The 27,284-nt window shown below is 36.6% G+C and overlaps 1 protein-coding gene across 1 annotated transcript in view; it reads right to left on the minus strand.

Moving 5' to 3' along the window:
• LOC127434219 (POU domain, class 6, transcription factor 2-like) overlaps positions 1 to 27,284 on the minus strand; it is a 161,705-nt gene that overhangs the window by 16,927 nt on the left and 117,494 nt on the right. The window contains exons 5-6 of the mRNA XM_051686782.1: positions 14,443 to 14,580; positions 2,372 to 2,581 (exon numbers count right to left, since the gene is read on the minus strand). Of these exons, the coding sequence (XP_051542742.1) occupies positions 2,372 to 2,581; positions 14,443 to 14,580 (348 nt within the window). The remainder of the gene's footprint in view (positions 1 to 2,371; positions 2,582 to 14,442; positions 14,581 to 27,284) is intronic.

The raw sequence follows: 27,284 nt of genomic DNA on the forward strand, positions 1-27,284 counted from the left end.
AAAGGTTCTGCCCTATTCCAACCAGTGTTCAGAACTCACCCAGAGCCGAATACAATTTCAGAATCTAATGGCAAATTGGTAAATGCGTTAATCGCGTAAAAAAATTCCATGTTGAATAATTGCGTTAACGCGTTAATTTCGATAGCTCTAGATTAAGTATTAGAGTAGAAACTCTGAGTTGTCATCTTGCAATTACTGTACAGTAATTCTGACATGACTTGAACAGAGCATTATTGCATAGTTTACTTCTGGAACCTCTAAAAGTTTCAAAACCCTTTCAAAAAAGTTCAATAATTTGATAGATTTGGTTTGTGTTGCATTGTGCCAAAAAGGTTATTTTGTTTTTATATCAAGCCTTTTAGACATAAGCATTCTTTTGAGTAATAAACGTTAGGGTTCTATCTAGAACCCTTAAAGACCAAAATATGTACCCTTTCTGAAAAACATAGTAATACCATCATTAGTTTTGGCACTTTTTTGTGAAGTTATTTGTATTTTATGGGTTTTTTTCAGCATGAATGGGTACATTGTTCAGAAAGCATTATAATTTTTCATGTCTAAAATATACTAAAATAAAGAGAGGCTACATTTTTTTGCTTCCAAGAGACAAAACAATGTGGACTAGTGCTGTTAGGCACCCATTTTTGCTCAAGTCTGTTTATTAGGGCTAAAGAATTGGAGATTTGGTTGTGTTCAAGCTCCACACAATTTCTCATTGACTACGGCTATGAGATACAGTACTTTCAACTACAACATCAAAACCACAGCATTTGGCTACTCAGCACTGGTACCTTAACACGTAAAAAAGGAAAACATACTAGTTTACTGAGCCCAGAAATCAAAATCATGTGGCTACAATATGAGTCATTTTTATGGGCAATGTGGCATGACTGCAGCACCATACATTTTCATGTTTAATGCACCATTGAGCACCTCTTACAAAATCCAGACGGTGCATCTCCACTCACAGAAAGAAACCATTTCATGTGTCTAAAAGTGGGTTGGCTTCTCTCTGCTGTTCTCTTGCACTATTAATTCTCTTCTGTGTGTTTTTCTTTGGCTGGTGAGAGATGTCAGAAGTGCCGCACACACTGTCAGAACTGTCGACAGGTCTGGGAGAATTACCGAGCTTCACTGGATTGCTCTGCCGCCACCATGTTTGACAGCCATAAATTATCACTCCATGAAAATGTGCAGGAATCAATTTGACATGCAGACAAATCAATAAACATTATTACAAATGCATTACTGTGTTTACGTGTGTGATCGAAGGTTCCAGTAAATATGACACAGAGTTGATCCAACAGAAATGAGGTTGACCTATAGATGCTTTTATGGTGGACTGCTGTAGATTATAGGGTGGGACATGGAATAATATGCTTGTTGGTAAAGGCTGTGCTGTTTTGCACTATTGTTCATTCTTACTACCTTTCACTCTTATATTACAGTTGTGTTTCATAGTAAACTTCATAATATTAGGGGTAAGACCTTGACATACAGTAATACAGTGTGTCTGTGTGAGTAGGTATGTATTTAATGGAGAGAAAGAGAAAGAAAAGAAAAATGATCTATTGAAAGCCCTGTCTCTTTATCTGGCTTAGTCTCACCATCTCTGTCACAAATAATTTTCCAACACCAACACACAAAAGTTTCCCCACTGCTTATTACCACTTCAGGAAGGCTTTATAATTGGGTTCTGTTGGCATACAGTATCTGGGAGCACTTTCTTGACTGTAAGTGTGAATAGAGTCTCAACAGAGATCTTACAGTAGTGTGTTGTGCTTTTTCTACAAAAAAAAACACTTGTTTTTGGCTATATTATGCATACATGATGCTATATTTTTTAGTTGATTTTGCAGACATTTATATAATTGTTACAGTGCAAAATTATGCTGGAATTATTTAGATTTTTTATACATATTCTGAAAAAAATTTGAGTGGTGCCTGCCTGATTTTGAGTGTTTTTATGTCATTGTCAAACAGACATACAGACATACATTATACAGACAGGCTAGGGCATTGCCAGGTGGTTTCTAGGGCGTTGCTAGATGGTTGCAAGGGCATTGCTAGGTAGTTGCTACGGGGTGGCTTTCTGGCCCAAGAGAAGGGGCTGTTCACACCGGACACATTTTGTATCCATCCATGCTGTTCATCAATTGTATTCCTATATAAACATGCATCACCACTTATTATATGCGTTTTATTACGTTTATTTCAAGCACACCAGTGGCACATTCAGTATATTAAATGTTATTGATTTCCACCTGCAATAACTTGGTGTATTCAGCTTATAAAATATAATTCACATCAACACACACAATAGTTTTTTCAATCTTTATTACGAAACATTGTCTGTGCACTCAGCGCTTACCTGCTGTCCAGGTTTAATAGGTGACAATGTGATTCCCTGGGTGTTGATGACTGGCAGGATCTGGTTGCCAATCACAGTGGCTATAATCTGACCCTGCGCATTCGTCAGCAGCTGTGGTGTGATTGGTTGAACCTGCAGTGAGGGCGTGCCACCCCCTGATTGGCTGGAAGGTCCAACAGAGTTTGGCATCAGAGGGATTGTACCAATGATCTATAAAGACAATAAAATTCAAGTTGAATTATTTCAAAGTAATCAAAAATATATTGTCCGCTTTACTGTCTTTGAAAAATGTAACCACTTAAAGCTAAGAAAAATCTTTACATCAAAACTGATACTTTATATAGTGCCATTTATACAAACTTTAAATAATGTTCAGGGTTCAAAACAAGTTGAGCTCGATCAACAGCATCTGCTTCATGCAGTCAATTGACCCTTCGCTAACCTCAGCCCCCCTTGGTTACAGTTACTCGCTCTGACAAACTCTGCAGAACTCCCCATTGGAATGAATGGGAGATTGCCGTGAATGACGCGGTATTGGCAAAATATTCTCATAAATGGAAAGGATAACATTTTTCCGTGGGCTGGTATGAAAAGTGACATTGTAATGCATATTTATCTGAAGTTTTTTGTAAAAGAATTGGTTAAATTACACAGTAATTTGATTAAAAACTGTGGAGACTGTGAATCAGAATCAAGGCAAATGATTAGTCACTTGAAAAGAGAAACACTTTTTACTATGACATGAATCAATATACATAAATTAATTAACATTCAGTTATTAGCTTTAATTGACCTTGGAGCAAATGTAGGTGTTGTCGCAGATGTTATATGTTCATTTGGGAATGAGGGCTAACACAGCTTAATCCATAACATGGTCTTCTTCAGATTTATTTAAAGATTATTTAAAAAAGAAAGAAAGAAAAACACTGCGTGTATCCTCTCTGGGTAACTCGATTCACTATTACAAATGACCTGGCAACAACGTGTTTTACATTTTTTTGATTATTTTGATAAAACTCTGTTTAAAAGTGTTCAAACACACATTAATTCCATAGGCTCTCATTGGATAATAGCAAACACATGACAGAGTAATGGCGGCAGGGCAACAGTTGCTGAGACAGGATTGGTCAGAAGCAAACAGACAAGAAAACCTTGCACAGACATAGTAAATAATTTTATCACACTAGTTTCATGTTTAATATTAATACAATATGTATATACTGCACAAGTGTATATTGTAACATTTATCTTAGTGCAATATCTCGGCCCATTCACTTCCATTGTATGTGCATTACCTCAAAGACTAATTTTGCTTTATCTAATTATCTAACTGCCGATATTACACTTTTCCATTCATGTATTTCAGTAAAATACCTAAATGTAATAAAGAAAATCGATTATATGTCATTATAGCAGAGAAAATTGCAGCAGGTTGTTTTCTAGTTGGACATCCGAACGATGTGTAATCAAAGTCAATAATCTTTGTATTGCACAAACACAAGAGAGACATCAAACTAGAGCACTGCACACACTCCAAAGACCTCATCAGTGTCAAACTATCAAAGCCCTCAGATTATCGGATAGAGGGCTACTTAGTACTGGGCAGAGAAAATAGACTGTATAACCTTTTTATTTCTATGATAGGCTTGAAAGACATCACACACTCATACATTTTTTTCCCCTTTTTTCACCCAATTGGCTTGTTGAGTGCGTTGCCACGGAGACATAGCACGTGTGGAGGCTTCACGCCATCCACCGCGGCAACCACGCTCAACTCACTACGCGCCCACCGAGAACGAACCACATTATAGCGACCACGAGGAGGTTAACCCATGTGACTCTATCCTCCCTTGCAACCGGGCCAATTTGGTTGCTTAGGAGACCTGGTTGGAGTCACTCAGCACACCCTGGGATTCGAACTAGCGAACTAGCGAACTCCAGGGGTGGTAGCTCACACACTCATACATTAACTCTTGCACTAAACCACAAACCCCGATGCACATACACAGTCTACCCAAAAACAAGCATGTGCACACACACTCACACACACACACACATGTTGGTGCACATGTTGGTATCATTATGAGGACTCTCCATAGACATAATGATTTTTATACTGTACAAACTATAGATTCTTTCCCCTAACCCTAACCCTACCCCTAAACCTAACCCTCACAAAAAACTTTCTGCATTTTTACATTTTCAATAAAACATTATTTAGTATGATTGTGAAGCGATTTGAATTATGGGGACACAAGAAATGTCCTCATAAACCACATTTATAGCATAATACCCTTGTAATTACCAGTTTGTAACCTAAAAAAAGCCCTTGTAAACCACTTAAACCTGCTCACACACACACACACACACACACACACACACACAAATAAAATGTGCTCTCTGCTCTCCTCTCTAAAGGTCAGGCACCAAGTACCTTTATATGTGCTGGTACACACCACTGATTGTATTATCTATCATAAGACCAGAGGTAAAATGTGTTTGTGTGCGTGCATGTGTGTTTAAAATGCAAGGAAGGGCTGAGTTAATAACATAGCCTGTTAACCACTCATCCACCAACTATATCACAAACACACGCATGTTGCTGTGGTCTCCTGCAACACCCGCCCTTCAAGTTAACACAGATCAAAGGGTGTAACCCTGTGAAGCTGCAGTGTTTTACCTCTCAAGGCCATGGCTTCAATGAGCCATGTACAACAACAACTGTGGAAAGAAGGACCAAATGCCTCCTCACAAAACACAATCACAAGGGTTTACAGTATAGACCTTATTCATGCTAGCACCATGTTTGATTTTTAATGGGAATGGCAATGAGGCTGTGAGGGATAGAAGCTGTATAAAGCTCCTAGATCACATCAGATTTTCCACAACTCATGTTGTTTGGAGTTCTTTGTATACGGAATGTTCTTGGACATATATTTTTATCAATGTTTTGATTCAAAAACACTTTAAACTGCAGTACAGTCCATTAAAGAGACTGTAAGTCTATCCCTCACAGTCTCATTGTCATTCCTATTAAAAATCAAAGATGGTGCTGCAGTGAATAAGGTCTATGTCAGTAGAAACACAAGACTTAAGAACCCTTACACACAATGCAGTAATGCAGGAGAAACAGAATATTCTTGAATCACATAACAGTGTGTCATAAAAACCTGATTTGTTACTAATATTGCTCTTACTAATCAACAGAATGATAACACGTTGAAAAGACAAGGAGACAAGGTGAAGCAATAGCACAGTAGTTATGTCCATTTCCGGTCATCTATCTACTTTGTCTATCAGTAAAAGGGCAAAAAGCCCCCCAAAAATAATAAAAAAAGACACATTATGGACTTAATTTTATTAATGAGAAACTGATTGGTTCCATCCTTGGTGCTCATGTGGGAAATACAGGTTTGAGTCACTGAATTAATTAAAGGGCAAAAACTTCAAAATTATATTTAAAAGACACATACTACTCTACACGGTGAGTGTAAGCTTTTTCGCAATCAAGTGTGTCAATGTGTGGGTGTACGAACACAAATGTTTAATATGTCACCAAGATTGAAAAAGCACCATTGATCTTTTGCATATAATTTACCCTTGCCTGCCAGCAGACCCCTCACCATGCTAACAAGCACTGCATCTGTATAATCTCTGACCGCTCGTGTTCCCTCCTCTCTACGCTTGCCTCTCTGACATAATGACGATGGAGCAGCGGAAAAAAGGAGGGCTGACTATGTGTAATTCATCCTCTCCACGGCTCATTTGGTTGCGTTGCTTCGCATTAAGCGATAGATAATTTATCTCTTTCTCCCTCCCTTGCTCCGTCACTCTTTATCACTCTTCCTCAATTCTCCGTAGCCCTCTCTCCTGCCACTTAGCATATTTTATTGTGCGGTGTGGCGCTCGTGTCCCCTGACATGGCATTTGCATGCCGTCTTGTCTCAAGACTTGTTTCGCTCAATTATTCACTCTCATTGGACTAAGTGGCTGCTCAAACACAAGCAGGAGCTGACAGCTACATACTGTCCCGGGCCGCTCGGAATAGCACCGTTTACAGAGCTCTCATCTTACTGTGGCCTATCAGACTTTGTCTTTAAACCTGAAACTGCACCAAGTGGGTTTTGAACACAGCTTCCCAAAAAAGTATCTGTACCTCTGTACATTAATTATGTTGAACTATTATAGTAGGTAAAAAAAGGTGTTTGTCTACAACACTGAGTTAGAAATCCCCATATATACATATATATTTTTTTAAAAAATTCATTAGACTAACACATCCTACACTTAAATAAGGATTTTTTTTCCCCCTTTTGTATTATCTCATAGATAGCACCAAGTGAACCAGGACTGCCACTGCTGTGCCCTTATAAAAAATTTAATAAAAATAAATTGATGCATGACCCCCTGATATCGTCTGTGAAATTTGTTTTAAATAAGGTTGCTAAGCTCGCAAAAAAAATGACCTGGGCAAACTCAGAAAGACAAATTAGATTTAACACAGTTTCCATCAGTGGCTGACATGACAGAGTTGACATGTTTCTCATAAATCCTTATAAATAGCAAATAAAAATACATCTGATTTTGTAAAACCATGTCAAACATATGTGGACTTTGCTGCTGACTTGATCATGTTGGATTTTGGATGTAAACAATTCCCTGAAACATTGTCAATCAGCCCAGCTTGAGCCTGTGCTACGCTCTTAAATCTGATCATGTATTTTATCCACATGAGAAACACCTGCGTGAAATGGCAGGAGATAACAGTTACCATAAATTAAATTCTAAAAAGTCCATATATTGTGTAAAACATCTCTTAGTAACAGTTTTATCTTCACGTTTGTTTATTTAGCTGCATTTTGTTTCTGTAGGGGATAGTTCATCCAAAAATGAAAATTCTATCATCACTTACTCACCCTTGATTCATTCCAAACCCATATGACTTTCCTTCTTCCATGGAACACAAAAGAAAAAAAAAGCTAGGCAGAAGGTTAGCCTCAGTCACCAGTCATGTTCATTGCATCGTTTTTTTTTGTTTGTTTTTTTTTCATACAACAATAGTGAATGGTGACAGAGGCTGTAAATCCAAAACATCCTGACTAACATCTCCTTTTTCATTCCACTGGAGTAAGAAAGTCACATGGGTTTGCAACAATATGGGGTGAGTAAATGATTACAGAATTTGTTTTTTTTTTTTGGGGTGAATTATTCCTGTAACATTTCTTTGTTTGTTGTGAGTACTTTACATGAGTTTTACACTGAAATGTTAGTGGTTTTTCTTCCCTTTCTCCCTTTTCTTTTTCTCTCTTTCAATCTTTTTCTCATCTTTGAGCAGAACTCATTAGGATTATACTGCCAGTGATTCCCAGGGAATGTCATCACTTCCTCCAGCCAGGACAATCTTCGGTGTTAGCCATGGCCACTAGGCAATATCCCTGCCCATTTTCTGCCCTACTGCCCGCTGTTTGGCAGAGAATATGATGGGGACACATATTGAGAGAGAGAATTCCAGAGTTCTAACATCTATTGCTGTGAAAGCAGCACAGATCAGAGGCGACCAAAGACTGCATTTTCTAATGCAATCTTGGTCAAAGTTATTATTTGCTTAACAGGTTTTGATTAAACAGTAAGAATGTAATTGTTTCAAATAGAGATTCATTTAAAATGATCGGATGATAGAACAATGACCATGTTATATTAATATTTTAGCAATATTATAATTTGCAATTACAAGAAACATACCAGTTTTATTTCTATTACAGTACACCATTAGCTAATATGTGACTATTGCATACAGTACATTACTATTAACTACAGTGTAATTACATATCTAATTACACTGTAATTATACTATAACATTGACAAAATGACATATCATACTAAAAACAAAAATGTATAGGTTTTGAAAAATATTATCTTTAAATTGTAATTTGTGTATTGAATTTATAATTTCTTTCCCAATGGAGTCCTGGTATTTAACAAATGTAAACTTAAGTGAAGGCGATAAATGAAACCAAGTCGAAATTTAGAGGAGGTTGAAGGAGGAGGTTGCTTAAAGCCAAAAAGTGTTAAGAGAGCTGGGAATTTTACCCCTGCCATCAGTCATTTGGCCCAGAAGAAACTGGTAAAGTAATTCTGGTGAAAACCTTTGATCTTCCAACTCATTGGATCCTAAGCAAAGAACAAAAAAGGGCTTCTTTTCCATCTAAAAGATAAATGACTGAACTAAACAGTGGATGGAAGAGGACAATTTTAGTTTATAATGGTGAATACTGCACTGCTATGACCCTGTAACATCTGAGAACATGTAATACTGTTGGATAAACACTGAAATGATTGTCCTGGTTTAAATTATTTTTTGCCTACATTATGCTTAAATATAACCTGCATGAGATCATGTGTTTTTATTTGTTTTTCTCTAAGAAATATTAACTTTGATCACGTCTTCCATGACAAGACATTTTAAGAGCATAATTATTTGTCAAATGATAAAAAATCAGGTTTAGTCATATTCATGCACCTGCACTGTAGGCTATTAGACAAAAAGCTGAAAGGTTTACAAAAGACTTAAGGCTCAGCAGTACCTCTAAACATTTAAAAACTTTAAATGACTTAAAATCATTGTTAATTCTCAGAGGCAGTAACATTCAGTATTTCCTTCTTCAGTTCTCCTAAGACAAATACAATGTACCCCATCCTTGCCTAGTTTTAGTTAAGTGAAAATACTTCTACTTTTAGACTTACTGTGGCTTAAAGCAACACGGCCACATATGTGTTATTTTAGTAATCTACTATCAGGCCTAACATTAATGCCTAAGAGCTAAATCAACAACCAAGTCAAACAAAGAGAGCTTCTTTTACTCCAGTCTAAATCAACACTGCCTCATTCCTTTTTTATTTATTTATTTTTTGTCTGTGGCAGCATCTGCTCTTCCCCTGGCCACGTCTGGGGCTTGTATTAGTATCATTTTAATGTTAAAAGCAAAAGAAGGGACAGGGACCAGACTAAGAAGGGAGGTGAGTGTTTTAGGCTCAAACTGAATAATGTGCATCAGTAAGAAGGTTGGGAGCAGAGCCTGTAGCCCTGGGCTTTGACCGTCTCAGTGACCTGATTATGTCAGCCAGTGTCAGCTGCCACGACACTACAAACGCACAGAGCATCCCATCAGCAGCATCGCCATGCCGATACATCCAGTCGAGCCCTGCAGGCACCTTCAGTATAGACGAGGCCATACCAGTTCGTTAGGTAACATCTACCATACACACGCACATGTCTTCTGATATGAGTGACAATATCATATACTGAACATAAAAGTACACTACTTGAATAAGAAAGACGTTTTATATGCTGAATTTGGCATGAATTTAAATTTCAACTGGATGTAATTTTGTGCCAACTGAACTGATTTAACTGATTGAAACTCTTGTGGAAAGTTTTATTGTGATCATTCGTATTCGTAGGTATTTGTAGACACTAAAATGTACAAAATAAATTTATTGACAGCATCTAAGATGCAAACCCTTTTACATGTACAACTTAAGAGACCTACAAATCTTTACAAATAATCATCAGAATACTGGTCGGAAATTACCACAGGTGACCAAGTTCAATACTCAGACACAATCCCATTGCTGAACTCTCAGTTGTCAGTAAATAATGGAGAAACTTTGTCCAAAAAGGACCTTTTTAATGGCTGTGATGAAGAGGAGGGCGTGGCTGGGCCGTGATGGAGCACGGCTGGCGCTGAATCAGCTGATCAGCGAGAGAGCGAGATAAGGGGCAGTCGGAGATGCCGGTTCGAGAGAGACGCACACGGCCATGTTGCATGTGTGTCTGTGCCCTTATGTTTTATGTTAAGTTCATCTATATCATTAAAGTGTATGTTTACTGTTCAGCTGGTTCCCACCTCCTCCTTGCCCGTCCTTACCTGTTACAATGGCATATTTATTTATAAATAAATTCAGATGGGACTAATAAAAGTAGAGTCATTTACACTCTTTACACTTGTATGGCTAAACTCAACTATCATTAATGCACAAAAAGTATTAAATATTAGTGTAGCGTGTCAATATTTCAACTAAAGTCAAGCCTAATCGACAGCATTTGTGGAAAACTATTGATTAAAAAATCATGGTTCCAGTAATGGACTTAGAATTAAAGTAATGGAGACAATCCATCAATGTTAAAATACACACTGTACACAAGCAAAGAACTTAGGTGTTATATTTTATACCAATCTGTCCTTTGAAAATCAAATGTCCAATGTTTGTAGAACAGCATTCTTCCACCTGAGAAATACTGCAAAAATTACAACACATGCTCTCTGTTGCCAAAAAACTATTTCATGCGTTCATGACCTCAAGACTAGATTACTGTAATGCATTACTGGAAGGATGTACTTAAGTGCCCTTCTAACAGGCTATATATCACGTTCATTACGATCACAAAATTCTGGCCTGTTAATAGTTCCTAGAATATCAAAATCCACAAAAGGAGGTAGATAATTTTCCTATTTGGCTCCTAAACTATGGAATAGTCTCCCTAACACTGTTCGGGACACAGACACACTCACTCAGTTTAAATCTAGACTAAAGACTCATCTATTTAGCCAGGCATACACCTAATTTATCCTTCAACTTACAATTAGGCTGCTTTAGTTAGGTCTGCTGGAACCAGAAACATCTATCATGATCTATATGTAACGATGCTGGCAAAGATATTGATGAAGACAATGACAATGAAGTGACGAACCCAAGTGCAGTTTATTTTCCAAACGTGGAATCACAAAACCCTGACTACAAATGTGAACTAAACATAAACATGAACTTGATAAACTTAACTTTACATGACTTGACTTGACTATGAAATAAAACATAAACATGAACTTGACTATAAACAAAACAACAAAGTTACATTCACAATACCTGACAACAGACAATGGCAAACATGAGGGCTTAAATACAAGGTCATGGGTAACAGGTAAACAAGACAACCAATCACAAGACTAAACTATAAACAAGATAACAAGACTAAATGAACTTTAACCAATGAAAAGACAAGACTAATAACAAAGTAATCAAACAATGAACCAATGAAAACAAGACACATGAACAGGGGAAACACATGACAAGATCACATGAGGGAACAGGAAATCACATGACATGACAGGAACAGGAAATAAACTTGAAAATAAAAGGGATGAAAACAAGAACAAAACACATAAACATGACACTATAACTCTGCAAAAAATGTTATGGCATCTACGCTAATATTATTCTATTTATTTCCCTGTCTCAACCTTGGGATTCGTATCCCAAGGTTACCAGAACCGGCCAGATCCAGCTCCGTTCCTGCTTGGTGTCGGACTCCACTGTTATGTGTCTCTGAGTGATAATGACTAAACGCAGCCGGTTCCAGCCAGACATCACTTCAGTCTATTACGATGGACTTCAGAGGATGAACTGATGCCAACTCCAACCATAAGACATGGGATACTTCATATGCCACTGTCTGAACCTTGGACTTAGGATGGACCCCACCGAACCTCACCGAAATGACCTGCTGGTTGAACTACGATGCACCTCATTAATATCTGCCTGCATCACCTTGGTCTAATAATGATGGACTACACTCTTGAAATGGAATACATAGACTATCATTTAATTGCCAACAAACGCCTTCATCAGCCAACTAACAAAGGACAATGCATCTATGTGAACTTCTGCAGTTAATCCAGGATGGACATCAAATGCATTATTCATTAATCTTACATTTCATACAAAATCTTTGTTTAAACACTGGCCCTTAACACTTACTTAGTTTACTCAATTTAAACCATGACCTGCACTGCACACAAATAACTAATATTGGCATTATATTCATGTTGTTTAGCCAGAGGGGAACTGGCCCCCACAGTGAGCCTGGTTTCTCCCAAGGTTATTTTTCTCCATTAACCAACATCTTATGGAGTTTTGTGTTCCTTGCCACAGTCGCCTTTGGCTTGCTCACTGGGGTTCTAAATACAATTATGATTTAATTATTTATTTTTATATACAATATACAATCATATTTAATCAAACTACACAATGATCACTCTAAGACTTTATAGATATTACAGTAATTTTTTTTGATAATGCATGATTTTCTGTAAAGCTGCTTTGAAATGATGTGTGTTGTGAAAAGTGCTATACAAATAAAAATGACTTGACTTGACAGAAGACATAAACATTATATATGTTAACATGATTTTATTGTGATATTGTGAGCACCGTTATGTCTTCATGAAAAAAAAAAAGATGTAACTTTACACAGATAAGGCTAGTAAGTAATTTTTCACACTAAAATCATGTTAATTCAAAGAATCTTTACATTTTGTGGCTATACATTTGAAACAATGTGTATTTGAATGTTTATGGATTAGCCCCATATTTTTCCTTTTTTTTTAAATAAACGAGTGAAAATAAAAAAAATTAATAAAAAAAGTGTAATCAACATTATGCCACAAAGGCTGTCGATGGAGGTTAACTTGTATTAAAGGGATAGTTCACCCAAAAATGAAATTTGCTCAAATACAAGATTTGCTCACCCTCATGCCATCCCAGATGTGTATGACTTTCTTTCTTCTGCAGAACACAAGCAAAGATTTTTAGAAGAATATTTCAGCTCTGTAGGTCCATACAATGCAAGTGAGTGGTAATTAGACCTTTGTAGCTCCAAAAATCACATAAAGGCAGCATAAAAGTGATCCATATGACTCCAGTGTTTAAATCCATATCTTCTGAAGTGATATGATAGGTGTGGGTGAGAAACAGAGCAATATTTAAGTTCTTTTTTACTCTAAATCTCCACTTTTCACATTCACTTTCAGATGTGAAAGTGAAACTAAACAGGCACCACTTGTGACATTCATATGTAAAAGTGAATGTGAAAGTGGAGATTTAGAGTACAAAAAAGGACTTATATTTTGATTTGTTTCTCACCCACATCTATTGTATCACTTCTGAAGATATGGATTTAAATGCTGGAGTCATATGGATTACTTTTATATTTCCTTTATGTGATTTTTGGAGCTACAAAGGTCTGATCACTATTCACTTGCATTGTAAGAAACTACAAAGCAGAGATATTCTTGTAAAAATATTCATTTGTGTTCTGCAGGAGATAAAAAAGTCATACACATCTGGGATGGCATAAGGGTGAGTAAATGATGAGAGCATTTTCATTTTGGGTGAACTATCCCTTTAAATGCAAAACATTATTTTTATGTACGTGTTCTAGAACCACATTTTATTCTATCTATAAATTCTAATGAGATCACATCTACCTGATCAGTCATTACATCTAAAGCAAAAAGTTAGAAGCATTCATAAGAGTGTAGGCTACATAGACAGGCCCACAGAACGCATTTTCTCTAACAATATATTCCATCGTATTAGAGGAGAGGAAGTGTCAGTGCGAGGAGGGGAATGTGACAAGGGTTAAGGTAAATAATGCCGTCTGTAGCATGAAAGGGCACATTGGCTATACAATCTTTCTTTTAATATGGGAGCGGTGTGCACCTGCGATAAGATGATTCATTAGATAGGGCCCTGGTCTGACAAGCCTCATCGTTCAAGCCTCTGGATACTGATGGAACAATTTTGCAGTCGGCCCCGTAAATATGACAAGGTCAGCATTTTATCCCCTGCGCTGCTATGCTACTGTCCAATTTAAACACAACGCCTATCTTGGGCTCACAGTTGCACTAACATGGCTAAAGACGGGGCATGGAGGTCAAGACTAAAGACTCATTTTGATTTAGTCACCTAGGTAACATTGTACTAATAAAGACACCTAGGTAACATTGTACTAATAAAGACAACCTCAAATAACATTTTTGGGTGAAGCATCCCTTTAAGTGAACAGCAAAAACGTTAGCACATAAATGTTGAGTAAAAATTGCAATTTGTCAGCAACCCATTTATTTACTGTCCTTTATTTTCTAGTCTACTGATTAGTGAATAGCAGACTTCAGCTTATGTGTGTTTGCAATCCATGTGATCTTTCATCTAAAAAAAATGCATGAACATACCTGTCCTTGTGCATTGGTGACCAGCTGCCCAGTGACCCCCTGCAGACTTGAGAGTGCATTACCAAACACTTGTGACCCGGCAATTGAACCCATCGCTGCTGCCGCAGCAACCGCTGCCTGACTGGCCAGAGGGTTAAGCTGAGGAAGTGAACACAGAATTAAAACTAATGATATAGAATTCAAAATACTGAATACAGTTGGTTTTTATCACACACCACGTACAATAGGACCTACAGCTGTATTTTAAAAGCCATGGGTGCATCAGTAAAATTTTAGTTGGTCACTTATGGTTTATGGTACATGTCTACACATGGTGTGCATTAGCAGAATTAATACTATAAACAGTGTTTGCAACCAATTTACTTAATGTGACATATTTCTAAACAGGATATTTAATGAAACAATTGGTGGCGAGACTTGATTTAGATTTTACTGGGAATTGATAACTTCATGAAAAGCGAAAAAAAAAAAGTCTTTATATGACATACTGAAAAATTATTTTGTGAAGTAAATATGGCAGAAAAGATAAAGTACTTTATACATTGAATAAATGTAGGCATGAACTTGAAAATATTAAGTAAATTTACATTTGTACTCAATTCAAACATGTAAAATGAATGCTCTCGATTATAAGTACATATTATTTATGACAGGTTTTTTATAGTTACAATGCTTCATCATGTATCAGTTCTAAAGTAAAACCATTTCTAATTGCTAATTTGAGTAAATTTCACAGGTAAATAAAATACCTGCATTTCACCTAACTTTTAAAAGCTGGTGTTCCCAGCATGCACCGGGATTGAATCATTAAGAGCTTGTATGGTTTCACTGTTTGCAAGATGATTTACACTGTTTAAATATATATATATATATATATATATATATATATATATATATATATATATATATATATATATATATATATATTTTTTTTTTTTTTTTTTCAAGTTTGGAAACTTGTTTTGTGAAGTCCATTTTCTACTCAAAATTACCCATTCATGATTTAAAAAAAATATCTGTTGATTTTTACCATCATCTTGTTTTGTGCACTGAGTGTTAAGGTCTGTGTGCACAGCTCTGGATCTTGTTTTCTGCATTTCAAGCAAGGTGATGTTGTCTCATAGACTACATAGCATGCATTAAGCTTTGTCTGTTTAGTACGTTAAAAAGCATTGATTGCTAGAATATTTTTAAAAAGCATGACTTAATTCAGTGTTACATTGTTTGAGTAAAATGTACAAATAAAGAGTGAGTCAAATTTACTTGAAACAGAGTATTGCAATGTAAACTTTACTTGAGAATTTTTAGTTTAGTTAGTATTTTTTATTGTGTAGCCTTTCCTTGAAAATATTGTCTGTTAAATTTACTGTTAAATTGTGGAAATTGTTTCCTAGGTTGCTCTTGTTTTTTTTTTAAGTAAACCCCACCCCACTTTTTTTTTTTTTTCTGTGTATACCTTCCATATGAAAAATAAGACAGGGCAAATCATTATATTTTGATATAAGATTACAAGTGGAGTAACATAGCACCAATTAATCATTCACAATAAGAGCATATTAAGAAAGTTAAAAGGGTTCATTTTGATTTTATGTTGACTTTAAATAGAATAAATGAACAAAAACAGAATAACTACAGTGTCTGTTGAGCCTACAAATGACACTCTTATTATACAGTATATCAGGGTAGGGTTGCACGATTATGACAAAATCGCAAATGACAATTATTTCCATTGATACTGTAATTTTTAAATTGCAAAGATTAAATTAGATTTTTTTTACAATTTACATTAAAATACTTATTTTGGGTGGATCACCTGCATGCTATATTCTTTATGTTGGGCTTCACATCCAAAACAATAAGATAACTGTGTTCCTGAATTATATTGCTGTTCAGTGAATCAGGAAGTCGAGACAAGTTGCACAAACTATCAACTTAACATTAGCCCTCTTAGAAATATATATATATATAAAAAAAATCTGTTATTCAAATTAGAACCAATTATACAAAGACAATGAGCAACAGACTTCTCTGTAATTGCTTACAATGCTAACCTGTGGTAAAAAAACACACATTAAATACAAAAATTACAGTACATAGAAAATGTTGATGCAATATGAGTAGATCTACATGGACTGCTATAATTGACACTTCATTAGTTAATTGTGGCAACTGTAATAGTAATTTTTATTATTTATTACATTTTTTCTGTAACCCTAAGTCTGGGTATTCCAGCTCATCTTTCCCTAATAACTGAAATTCCCTGAATTTCTGTTGTGCTATCAAAGTCTCAAGTGGTACATAAAAGTCTAGATTTAAAGAAGGCAACCAGTTTTTCTTAACCCCAACAGTTGATTTCTCTGCTTTGGAGTGCACTGCCAGTGTCAAAAACACACATACACAAGCATACAATTGCACAGGTGAATAAATCAAGCTAACCCCTTAATAAGCAAGGAGAATGAAGTGCTTATTTGGTTGCAGGGCCTTATTAGGTTCTTTAAGTAGATCAAGAGCTCACGCAGGACTGCACACAGACTCCCCAATTACTCATCACAATGAGGCAGTAATGGAAACAGCGCTCTGTGCAGACAGAGGGGAACAGGCGCTGTGACAGCAGACAGAAAGCGTCAAAGAAAAAGGCATATCCTAATGGCAGTCAACAGTGATATAGGTAGCAGGATATTTCTGAAATCAAATTGCTATTCTTTTTGACACCTTTTGAGTTTGCCTTAGCTATGAATCGCAACGCATACACGCCTGAAAAGACTACGATGTTATCTGAACTAAAGTTCACACGTGTACGGTGAAGATATTTGTGATGCCATAGTGCTTTAAAGGAATAGTTTTCCCCAAAATGGAAGTTCTGTCATTGTTTACTCACAGTCATGTTGTTCTAAACCTGCATGACTTTCTTTCTTTCTTGGAACAGAAAAGGAGAAATTTTGAAGAATGTACTGGTCGTTCTTTTCCATGGAATTACAATGAATGGGGACTGCTTTTAAGCTTCAAAAAGGATGCTAAAGTACCATTAAAGTGGTCCATATGACTCGTGCACTATATTTCAAGTTTTCGGAAGCCTTATGATAGAAATCTGTGAGGAACAGATCAATATGTAAATCGCCATTCACTGAAAATCTTGACATCTGCCCTAGCTCTCCGTGGTGCATTAATGAGAGTTCATGAGAGAACTAGTGATGTCTGATTCTTTCAAAATCAGTTCTTGTGGGTTGGATCTTTAAAATTAATCAGTTGATCCAGCTCACAAAACTGGTTTGAATGAGTCAGTCACGAATCAGACTGATTCAGTTTTCAAGTTTAACTCAATGATCTGGTCACAGTGGTTCTTAACTTAACAGAAGGGGAAGATTATCGGTAAAATGTTATCTTTTTCTTGCAAAAAGCTATCGTATGGATTTAGAAGACTTATATGAAGCACACAAGTCACGTGGACTTATTTCTTGATACTTTTAAGGTGCTTTTGCATCCCTTTTGTCTTCTTTTCATTATTCGTTATTGGATGGAAAGCAGTGATCATTTAAGTCTTAAAAATGTCTCCTTATGTGTTCCAAGGTAGAAAGTCATACAGGTTTGGATTGACATAAGGGTGTGCAGATGATGACAGATTTTCATTTTCAGCTAAATTATTGCTTTAACTAAAGAAGTAACCATATCTAACAAATCTGAGACAATATTCATCTTCTGTTTCCTGTCTCCCCCAGTCTGCATCCCCCCACACCCCTTCCATCTCTCAGCGGGGGCCATTCAGCTTTGTTAAAGTGAGAGCATTCCGCTGCCATTCATCTTTTATCTTATCACACCATCATATATTACCAGGCTCTCTGAAATCAAATGATGAGAAAATACCACAGAGTGATCAATACTTTTTCATTGACAGTAAAGGTTAAGCACATTAAGAATGACACCACATTTGTCTTATGAAATCATATTTCATGTTGGTGGCCTAAAATTGGCTGAGATTGATACTACATCCCCCGGACAGAAAGTCATCCTTTTTTATCACTAATCACAGAAATCGCCTCTTTGTGGCCACCGTTTCTTTGTCCTTCTGCAAAAGTCAAGTGCCATTTGATAATATCAACGACCCAAAACGTTAAGGGCAACAATTTTAGCTGCATAATACCTCAGCATGTGGCTATTGTGAGTGGTAAAGGCTCTTTGAGACTTGAGGACAATTCTGCATTTTGAGGCTTTCATTTTTTACCATTTGTCAAAAGATTTTCAAATGATTGCTTTGCATTCATTTGCAAGCTACTTAAAAACAATTACAATTCACAACGTATCAGTATGACAAGGGTTAATGCACTCAGTTTTTTATAAAGGAGCCTTTAGTTGTTGTTGTGGCATTAGTAAAATTTCAGAGAGCTTGTGATTTGATAGTAACCCAGAGACACTCCTGAGTCCTTATTCTGTTAAACAGAAAAGGAGAATAGCTTTGTGACTGTAGGAAAGGTGGCTGTGTACACAGCATCTTGAGCTAACATCTTCAGATAATAAAAACATGTATTTCTGAGCGGGGGTGAGATACAGAGAGAGAGAGAGAGAGAGAGAGAGAGAGAGAGAGAGAGAGAGAGAGAGATGGACAAGGATAGCAATATCAAGCAGGGATTGAATTCAAAGTCCTATATACCCTATCTGAGGGCAAACACTCTCTCTCCTTCTCTTTCTCTCTCTCTCTCTCTCTGATGGAGTAGAAGAAATGCATTCTCCTGGAATGATAAGTTGGGTGAATTATATGAGCTGATACCTGTATAGGATCTTCTTTGTGATCCACTAACATCTGAATGTGATGTTGCTGATTTCCTAGGTTAACTTGAGAAGTGAGTCTGAGATAGTCTCAGAACAAGTACCTTAAAGGTGAATACTTTCTTCTATCCCAGCTTAATACACAGATATAAAAGTAAGGCATTTGTTTGTTGGCTTCCCTAAAAAGTTCAAACACAGTGGCTCTGTGGTACTTTCAAAACACTGCTGTTTGTTCGAGCATCCTGAACAGCCCACCATATCAAACATTGACATATCAAACGCATTAACATGTGTGAGCTCCGTTTCTGGGTGAAATTTCACCCAGAAGGGTGGCGCCAAAAGTGAGTTGTATTTTTAATTGTAAATTATGTAAGACAGTCAATAGGAATGCATATGTTATTACCTCTACCGCCTAACCCAAACCCCAACCCTAAACCTGACCATCAGTGGAGTAAATATGTTATTTTAGAGCAAAAATGCAACCTCAGAATCAATCTCACCATTGTTTATGTGAACATGATTACTTCCTGCTTTGCACAGGATCAGAACCCATGTCTCAGTAGTGCTAGAGGGAAAGGTGACCACAGTGAAAAAGATGCAAAAATGTCTGATGGAGGATAATGTTTGTCAGTAATTCGGCTGAATGGGACTGATTTCAGGGTACATGAACTTTCGTAAGCAACAGGTCGATTTCCTGTGCGATCATGTTGAATACAATATAGCCTGCTGCTTTCTTTTAAAATGTCACTGATCCTATACTGTCTTTTTAACATATAGGCATATACCTGAATGGGGAAGGCCTAATTGTCTACAGCTCTGGATATTGTTTATTGGTTTATTCATACAATTTTGGGATCTGATCAATAATATTTGAGCCCATTATAAAATACTCAACAGCACAATGGCAGAATAAGACTCTGTAACTTGGGGGGCAGCAGGAAGGAGACTGGGTGAATGCAGGGATTGCAGGGGATTGCAGTGTTTGTCATCTAAACAGGTGATTTTCCAGCAGGCTGCTTTCACTTGGAACCATGTGGGGAGGTAGGAAACTGTGTTACCGCTCCACTATTTGTGTTGATTGCATGTGTGTGTGGATCTAAACAGCTGGTATTCTTTTTACAGACAAACAGCAGGTAACCACTGGGTAAATGTGGTAAAACACCAATTCTTTCTCCTCTTGAAGAGGTGAAGGTTAAATCTGTGGGAGAATGAGAAACAATTTTGTCAACTGAGTGAAAGATCTGACAACATGTCAAATTGGTTGATTATTTTAAAGAGTGAAACTATAGATAGACAGAAAGAAAGAAAGAAAGAAAGAAAGATGAAGGGTCTCATACATGTTTTTCACCCCATTGCAAAGTGGGTGAGTAAATTTTAAACTCTATTAAGCTCTGCAAGGCCTGCAATGACAGTTTGACCAGTGGGTCAGATGGAGCAACAACCCATGAAATCTCTTGAACAAAGGAAAATACGGCTTGCTGTTACCATGGCAAGGGACTTCTGGATATCAAAGTAAAGCGATCCAAAAGCAAGAGTTCATTTTTCGCCATTTCTGTTCAGACTAATAATACAATAGGAAGTGCCAGACCCTAAGGGATGGACTCTTGCTAACACTCCACAATCTTATATGTGGATCATATAAGAATATAGGCAGGGTGTATGAAATTAATGTTACAGTAACAGAATTAATATGATCTTCTTCAGATACTGTAGGACAGGGGTACTCAATAGGCAGACTCCGGTCCGGTTCCGGACCAAAGGGCAATTCAATCCGGATCAAGATCTAAATCTTTGTGCTTGTTATCTGACACCTGGCTAAGTGATTGTGTAGGCACAGGGCCATAACCACAGTATACTTTGAGGGGGACACATCCCCTCCAATAATCAGATATAGCCAGATTGTCCCCCCCAATAATTGATATCCTTGTTGCTGTTCTGCTGCAGTCCATTATGCACCGCTGTCTAATTGTCATTAAGTTGTTGCAGTAATAACACAATGGTTTAAAAAGTGTATTTTTTTAGCATGCTCAGTAGTCTAACAATGCTCGTCACTGTCATTTGAGAGCCAATCAGATCGATGAAGGCGGGACTCAAGTTTCAGAAGCTAAACAGGAACCTTGTGGATTATTCTAGCGTCGTGCATCAGCAAGCAGTAAAGGTTAAGAGTGTTTGTGTCATGTGAGAAGTAACTATCTAGCTAAACATGCAATGTTTGCCCACTGTTTTATGATAAAATGTTGTACTGACCAACATTAATTTCCAAGGGTGCAAACTATTCACCATTTGCAAAATTCGCCGTTTTGAATTGAAAATATGTCATTACAGTACATTTGTATGTCATTCATAACTGTGAATGTGAAAACAGTTTTCAGCGAATCAGGCTTAAGACAAAGAGTGAATGTGTGTATATTGTAAAGGAATTGAATGAATGTGGTAATCTGGCAGGCTTTGAAGTAGCTTTGAAGTAGCTTTTTGTAAAATTCACTTATGTTTCCATCTAAGCAAATTAATTTATGCGAAAAATCATATAGTATTGCAAAAACTATGTGCGGATAAAGCCACGTTTCCATCCCTTGCGTTCAAAAGAACAAAATCGTCAATTTCGGGGAAATTGTAGGGACTGTGTGACTCTTTTATTAATAAAACACACGCGTTTTAGGACGCGCAGACAAAACACTTTAATAACTTATCTCATGTCTGGAAATGGCAAGTGTGTCGCACAGTTCTGGGAGCACTATGTGTGTGTGTTCCACCATCATGACTTTGCAGTGTGGATCTATAATTATGCTATTTTTCAAAAGTATCAATAAACCTACTTTTTGGGAAAAAAGTGCAAGTTTGTATTTATTTTATTTGCTCTAGAAACTCTATGCAGGCTTTGGATTTTTAGGACACCGGTATTTCAGAATGACCAGAGCAACAATTTTGGATGTAATGAATGGTCCACAGGTTCGTCCAGTTATGAATGATGTAGTCACATTACATTTTTGATGTGCATCTTGTATTTCTGTTAAATTCAATAGGAGTTTATTCAGTAAATGTGTTTCCATCATAGTTTATCCACATTTCTTCTTATCGAATAAAAAACGTATCCACCTCAAGGGAGATTTTATCTGCATCTTAGTGTTTCCATCCAGCAGATTTTATGCGATATGCCAAAATGTGCATAAAAAAGCATTGATGGAAACATATATAAGATAATGATCTATGAAACACAAAGTAGGGCGTTTTCACCCACAGATTAGAACTAGAACATAAGACCGGTGACTTCTGGCTTCCATTGAGTTTTTAGGTTGTGGCAGAGACAGTGTCAAATATCTTAATGCAAATATTATTAGGTAATAATTTACAATCAAATTTAAGATTTTCTAAATATTTTCTTTATGTCTTTAATTAATTCTGAATTTTGTACATCATCTCCTAAGAGTCTTCTTTTATAAAAGACCATTTTATTTTGAGTATGTCCTTGTCAGGTCTGTGCTCAAAAAATGAGCCACCAGTTAAAATAGTTCACCTAAAAATGGACAAATTTATTTTTACTCACTCATTTACTCACCCTTATGTTGTTCATAACCATATGCTGTAAATTTTTCAATATTAACTTTTTCAATACTTCCATACAATATGTTTTTGTCTGGAAAAAAGCAGGGTTAGGATTCTTGAAGACTGTGTTAAGATTCTCATGGGGGAAAAAAAATGAGGGACAACTTGAGGGCAGTAAATAATTTTGAGTATTTTCTTTTTGCTAACCAGCTGACACAATCATGTAATTTTAAAGATACATCAGTGGTGAAAAGAAATTCAAATTATATTCATCTTTTCTTTGAGACAGCATAAAAAGAAAAGATGACTGAAACAGGTGAATTGCTAGCAATGCAGACACAGTGTTTGTCTTGTACTGTGTGAACTTAAAAAAAAAAACCATATCTTTTAAAACCAAAAATGATAACATTTTGGGACTTCATTGCATTTAAAGTTTAAAGTACCATTGTTTTTATTACTTCAACACCCGCAACCCCCCACCCTTCAAAATGTTTTGGTACCCCACATTGTACAGTATATACAGTATTTGTCAATAGGGTAAGAAAACTTAATTCAAGACATATTTTCTGAAAAGAAGTCTAATACTATAATAACATGCAATGCAATTTTGCTTCTTAAGTAAACGCATTTTTGTTAAAAGCATGTTCAAATATTTTACTGGAACACAAAACAAAAATGCAGATTAAGAAAATATTTTTGAAGTGTTCAGCATTACTTTGTCAGTAAATGGAAGGAGAGAAAATGGACAAATCTACACAAGTGGACAACTCTGACATGGATTTCAATTAAACAACGGAAATGCTGAAAAAATTTTTTTTGCATCATAGCAATTCCTCTGTCAATCACACCTCTGTTTTACCCTTTCTTCTTTTCTCCCTCACTCTGTCTATCTCTCTATTTTTTTTCCCATTATGGAGAGTGGACATAATCAAAAGTGACACATCTGAGCATGCTCACAATCTCCCCAGTGTCACATCCAGACCTTATGCTGCCTCCTTCAAAACAAGTCTTCTCTCTTCCTCCCACGTTCCCCTGGCTGGAGCCTCCCCTCTGCCTGGGTACATCAAAACACCATTAGACTGTCCCAAACACCTCACCTCCCCTGTTGGAGCCCATGAGCCCATCACCTGCTATCTCCTCTGGACTCCTCACACTACCGTCGCTACTTACGGAGCCCCATTTCACCTTCCCATTGACAAATAAATAAATAGCTGAGAGGAAAACAGAAAAATACAGACTCGAGGGAAGAATAGGTGAGAGAGTAAAACTAAAGTAAGAAAAACTGGAATAAAGAGAAATGCAATGCTGTAAACTTGCAGAAGATAAGCAGGCCTAGTACTTGTGTCAGCCCTTCCATTATGCATTGCAATAAAAACCGTTAGGTGGCATAAAGGGGCGGAATGCTCTGTTGTATTCTGTGTAATTTTGGCTAATGTAGTAGGTAAACTGGGTATTTCATGTATACAGACTTTGTACAGTACTTTGTCAATACTTTATACAGCATTGTAAGAGCTGTGTGGAAGAATGCTATTCTAGATACCACCAGGGGCACATCTTCTAATGCACTTAAGAGCTGTTTAAAATGCTGCACTTAATAAAAAGCACAACTGTTGGGAAAAGAGGTGCAAAAGGGGTCACGTTTAACGGGCCAGAATGCAAATGATGGAGGAAGACGGAAAGAAATTAATGACAATTGTACCTATAAAGGGTTGATGGACTGTTCAGCACTAACCGTCAATCATGTGACTCATTAACTTTAAGCATAATTAATTGCTTTTTGTGTCATTATATAAAATCAGGCCTTTTCCTGTGCTTCCATAATTGAGGCCCTTAAAATCCACACAGGCATTTTATCCCATCAGTCATCTTTACTCTACATCTCTACAAAGAGGCAGTCCTATACAGTAGCATCCAGATGGTAAATAAATATATATTTTATTTATAAATTCCATGTTTTATCATTTTTCATGTTAGAAAATTCCCAAATGTTTTTGGCCACATCTCAATGTGATTGATTAAAGATAATGTTGTTGCATGCAAAAGTGCTGGCTGCAGTGTTATACATATAGCAATGTTATTTCTTTATACTCACACAGTTTGAGAAATAAAAAGACAAGTGAAAATACACACGCAAGACTGCGCTGGGGAACAACCCCTAAGAAAAAAATATTATCGCTCAGAGGTTGCTGTTTCATAGCTAACAAGACTTAATGGAGGTCTCAGTTATGTTTCATTAAAGTCTCAACTTGAGAACAAGAACTCAAATAGAAACAATTGAGACAATATTGCATGCTGTGAGAGTACAGGGCTATAAAATTAGCTCAGGTAATTTGTTCTTGGGAGAATTTGATTAGAAATATTTGAGCTTATATTGAAAATCATTTGGACTTTGATTGCAAATCTGAGCATTGTCGAGATATCTTCTGAAATTATCTTCTGAAGAGTATAATTCTATAGGAGAAAAATCTGAGAAGCAAAAGTATCATTATGCTCTCCATTCATTCTCAATGCTGTCTAGGAGACACAGTTGTGATATTAATGCAATCTAATTTGTGATTTTTCCTATGGGACTGTGTAACTAAGCCTGTAGGACCTGCTGTTGTTAAAAAGCGTATTAAATAGTTTAGTGAAAAGTTTATATTGCATTTCTGATGGCCACGAGAGGCCAAGTCTTCATACGATTTTTAATCTTCGCTGTAATTTCCAGCAAAAAGATGAAAATAATAAAAACACCCAATGCAAAATGGTCAACTGTTATTTGTCTTTCAATGACCGAAAGCAAAATACTGCATGTGCCAGTCTAAGTGAAGGTACGGAAGAGCATGTCGCTGTTTGAAAAAGGAATCAACTACTTTAATTCATCATGTCAAATTCTCCTCTTTCTGGCATTTGAACAGAATGCCATCTCTTTTCACTTCCTTTTGTTTGACATACAAATCCAGCATTTGAATGACTTTAATATTGGCTTAATCAATGGATGGTGATCTTTTGATGGCCTCTATTCAATAAAGCCCAGTGTCAGCTGTGTGTGAGTCTCATAACTAGAAAAATGGTAAATGATTACTCCTCCGTATGGCGTCTCGGAGTGAGCGGGGCTAATGAAGAGAAATGGTTGGGTTTGGAGTTGGGGCTGCCAGCTGCCATTTGAGAACTCACAGCACAGAGATAAATGATGACTGAACAGGGCTCAGTGGCTATGATGTGGTCAGAGGTCTGATCGATAACACACACACACACACTCACGCATCTATATATATATTCTCTCTCTCTCTCTCTCTCTCTCTCTCACACACACACACACACACACACACACACACACAAACACACACACACACTCTTGAGCACACATGCAAATATACACAAGCAAACCTTAACACACACTGTCATATGGGCATACTCAGTGTCATCCCAAAGTAGAGTGATGAATTGACAACATTCGGATACAGCACTGATCAGGCTCTTCCTTGTGTTTCTCTGGGCAGTTTACAGGGGTCACAAGAAACTTAACAAGAGTTGCATGTTATTGGACATCTGTTTTCTGCAACTGTGCCATTATCTTGTGTTAACATGGCACATTTATTATTTCTACGATGTTTGTTCATGTTTGCTGGGGGGGGGGGGGCGGGTATCTCTTGGTGGAGAGATAACTAGTTATGAAGAAAAGGATAAATCCTGTAACGAATATCAACTATATGTAAAAAAAGAAAAAAGAAAAAAGAAAAAAGAAAATAAGATTGGGCCTAGGACTGAGCCTTGTGGAACACCCTTAGTATGAGAGACTGGGAGAGAGACAACAGAGGCATCATAAGGGTCGCTGAGGCAAACCAATAATTTAAATATGAATGGGAGGAATAGCAATGCTCAATATGTTGGCTGTTGGAATATAATACCCGCCTTATATTTAAAAGAGCCAATCGTTTTTGATACAGGCATCACCGTTTTTGTTTTATTTGACACTTGAATGTGCATGTGCATCAGCTGAACCAGTTTGGGTTTTATTTATTCATTTATTTTTGCATGATTTGAGCCAATGATGCACAATTTATGATGCCAAAGTTGTCAGAATTAATTTCTGAAATATTTTTTTCTGAACACACTATTATAATTTAATTTTGAAAAACAATTTTGGAGATTTTAGTCTTTCCCCATTGAAGCAGATAAGAGCTATACTTGACTGGAAATAGCATCCCAAACCCAATATGGCCGCCGACTTAAAAAAAAAATCCTTTTTAAGGGATCTTACAGCTTTCTGTGGTAATCAGAAATTCATGCTAATCGTGTTCTCTCCATCTACTTTTATAGTTCCACTCTTCATGTTACTTTAAAGCTTAAAATTATGCAAGTTATAGAGCACTTTTTCTGAAATTGTTTTCTCCAAACAAGAAGTTTTAATTTGTTTTATGTTTTAATTTTCTAAATTTAAATCGTTCACAACTAATTGTAGATGCCATATTATTAAGTCAAATATTGGCCCATTTGGTTTTTTTTTTATCAAAACTCACAAAACTTTCACTTCTTACTATGTATTTTATTGCAGG

This window comes from Myxocyprinus asiaticus, chromosome 44, assembly GCF_019703515.2.
Source record: "Myxocyprinus asiaticus isolate MX2 ecotype Aquarium Trade chromosome 44, UBuf_Myxa_2, whole genome shotgun sequence".
NCBI classification, from domain to species: domain Eukaryota; kingdom Metazoa; phylum Chordata; class Actinopteri; order Cypriniformes; family Catostomidae; genus Myxocyprinus; species Myxocyprinus asiaticus.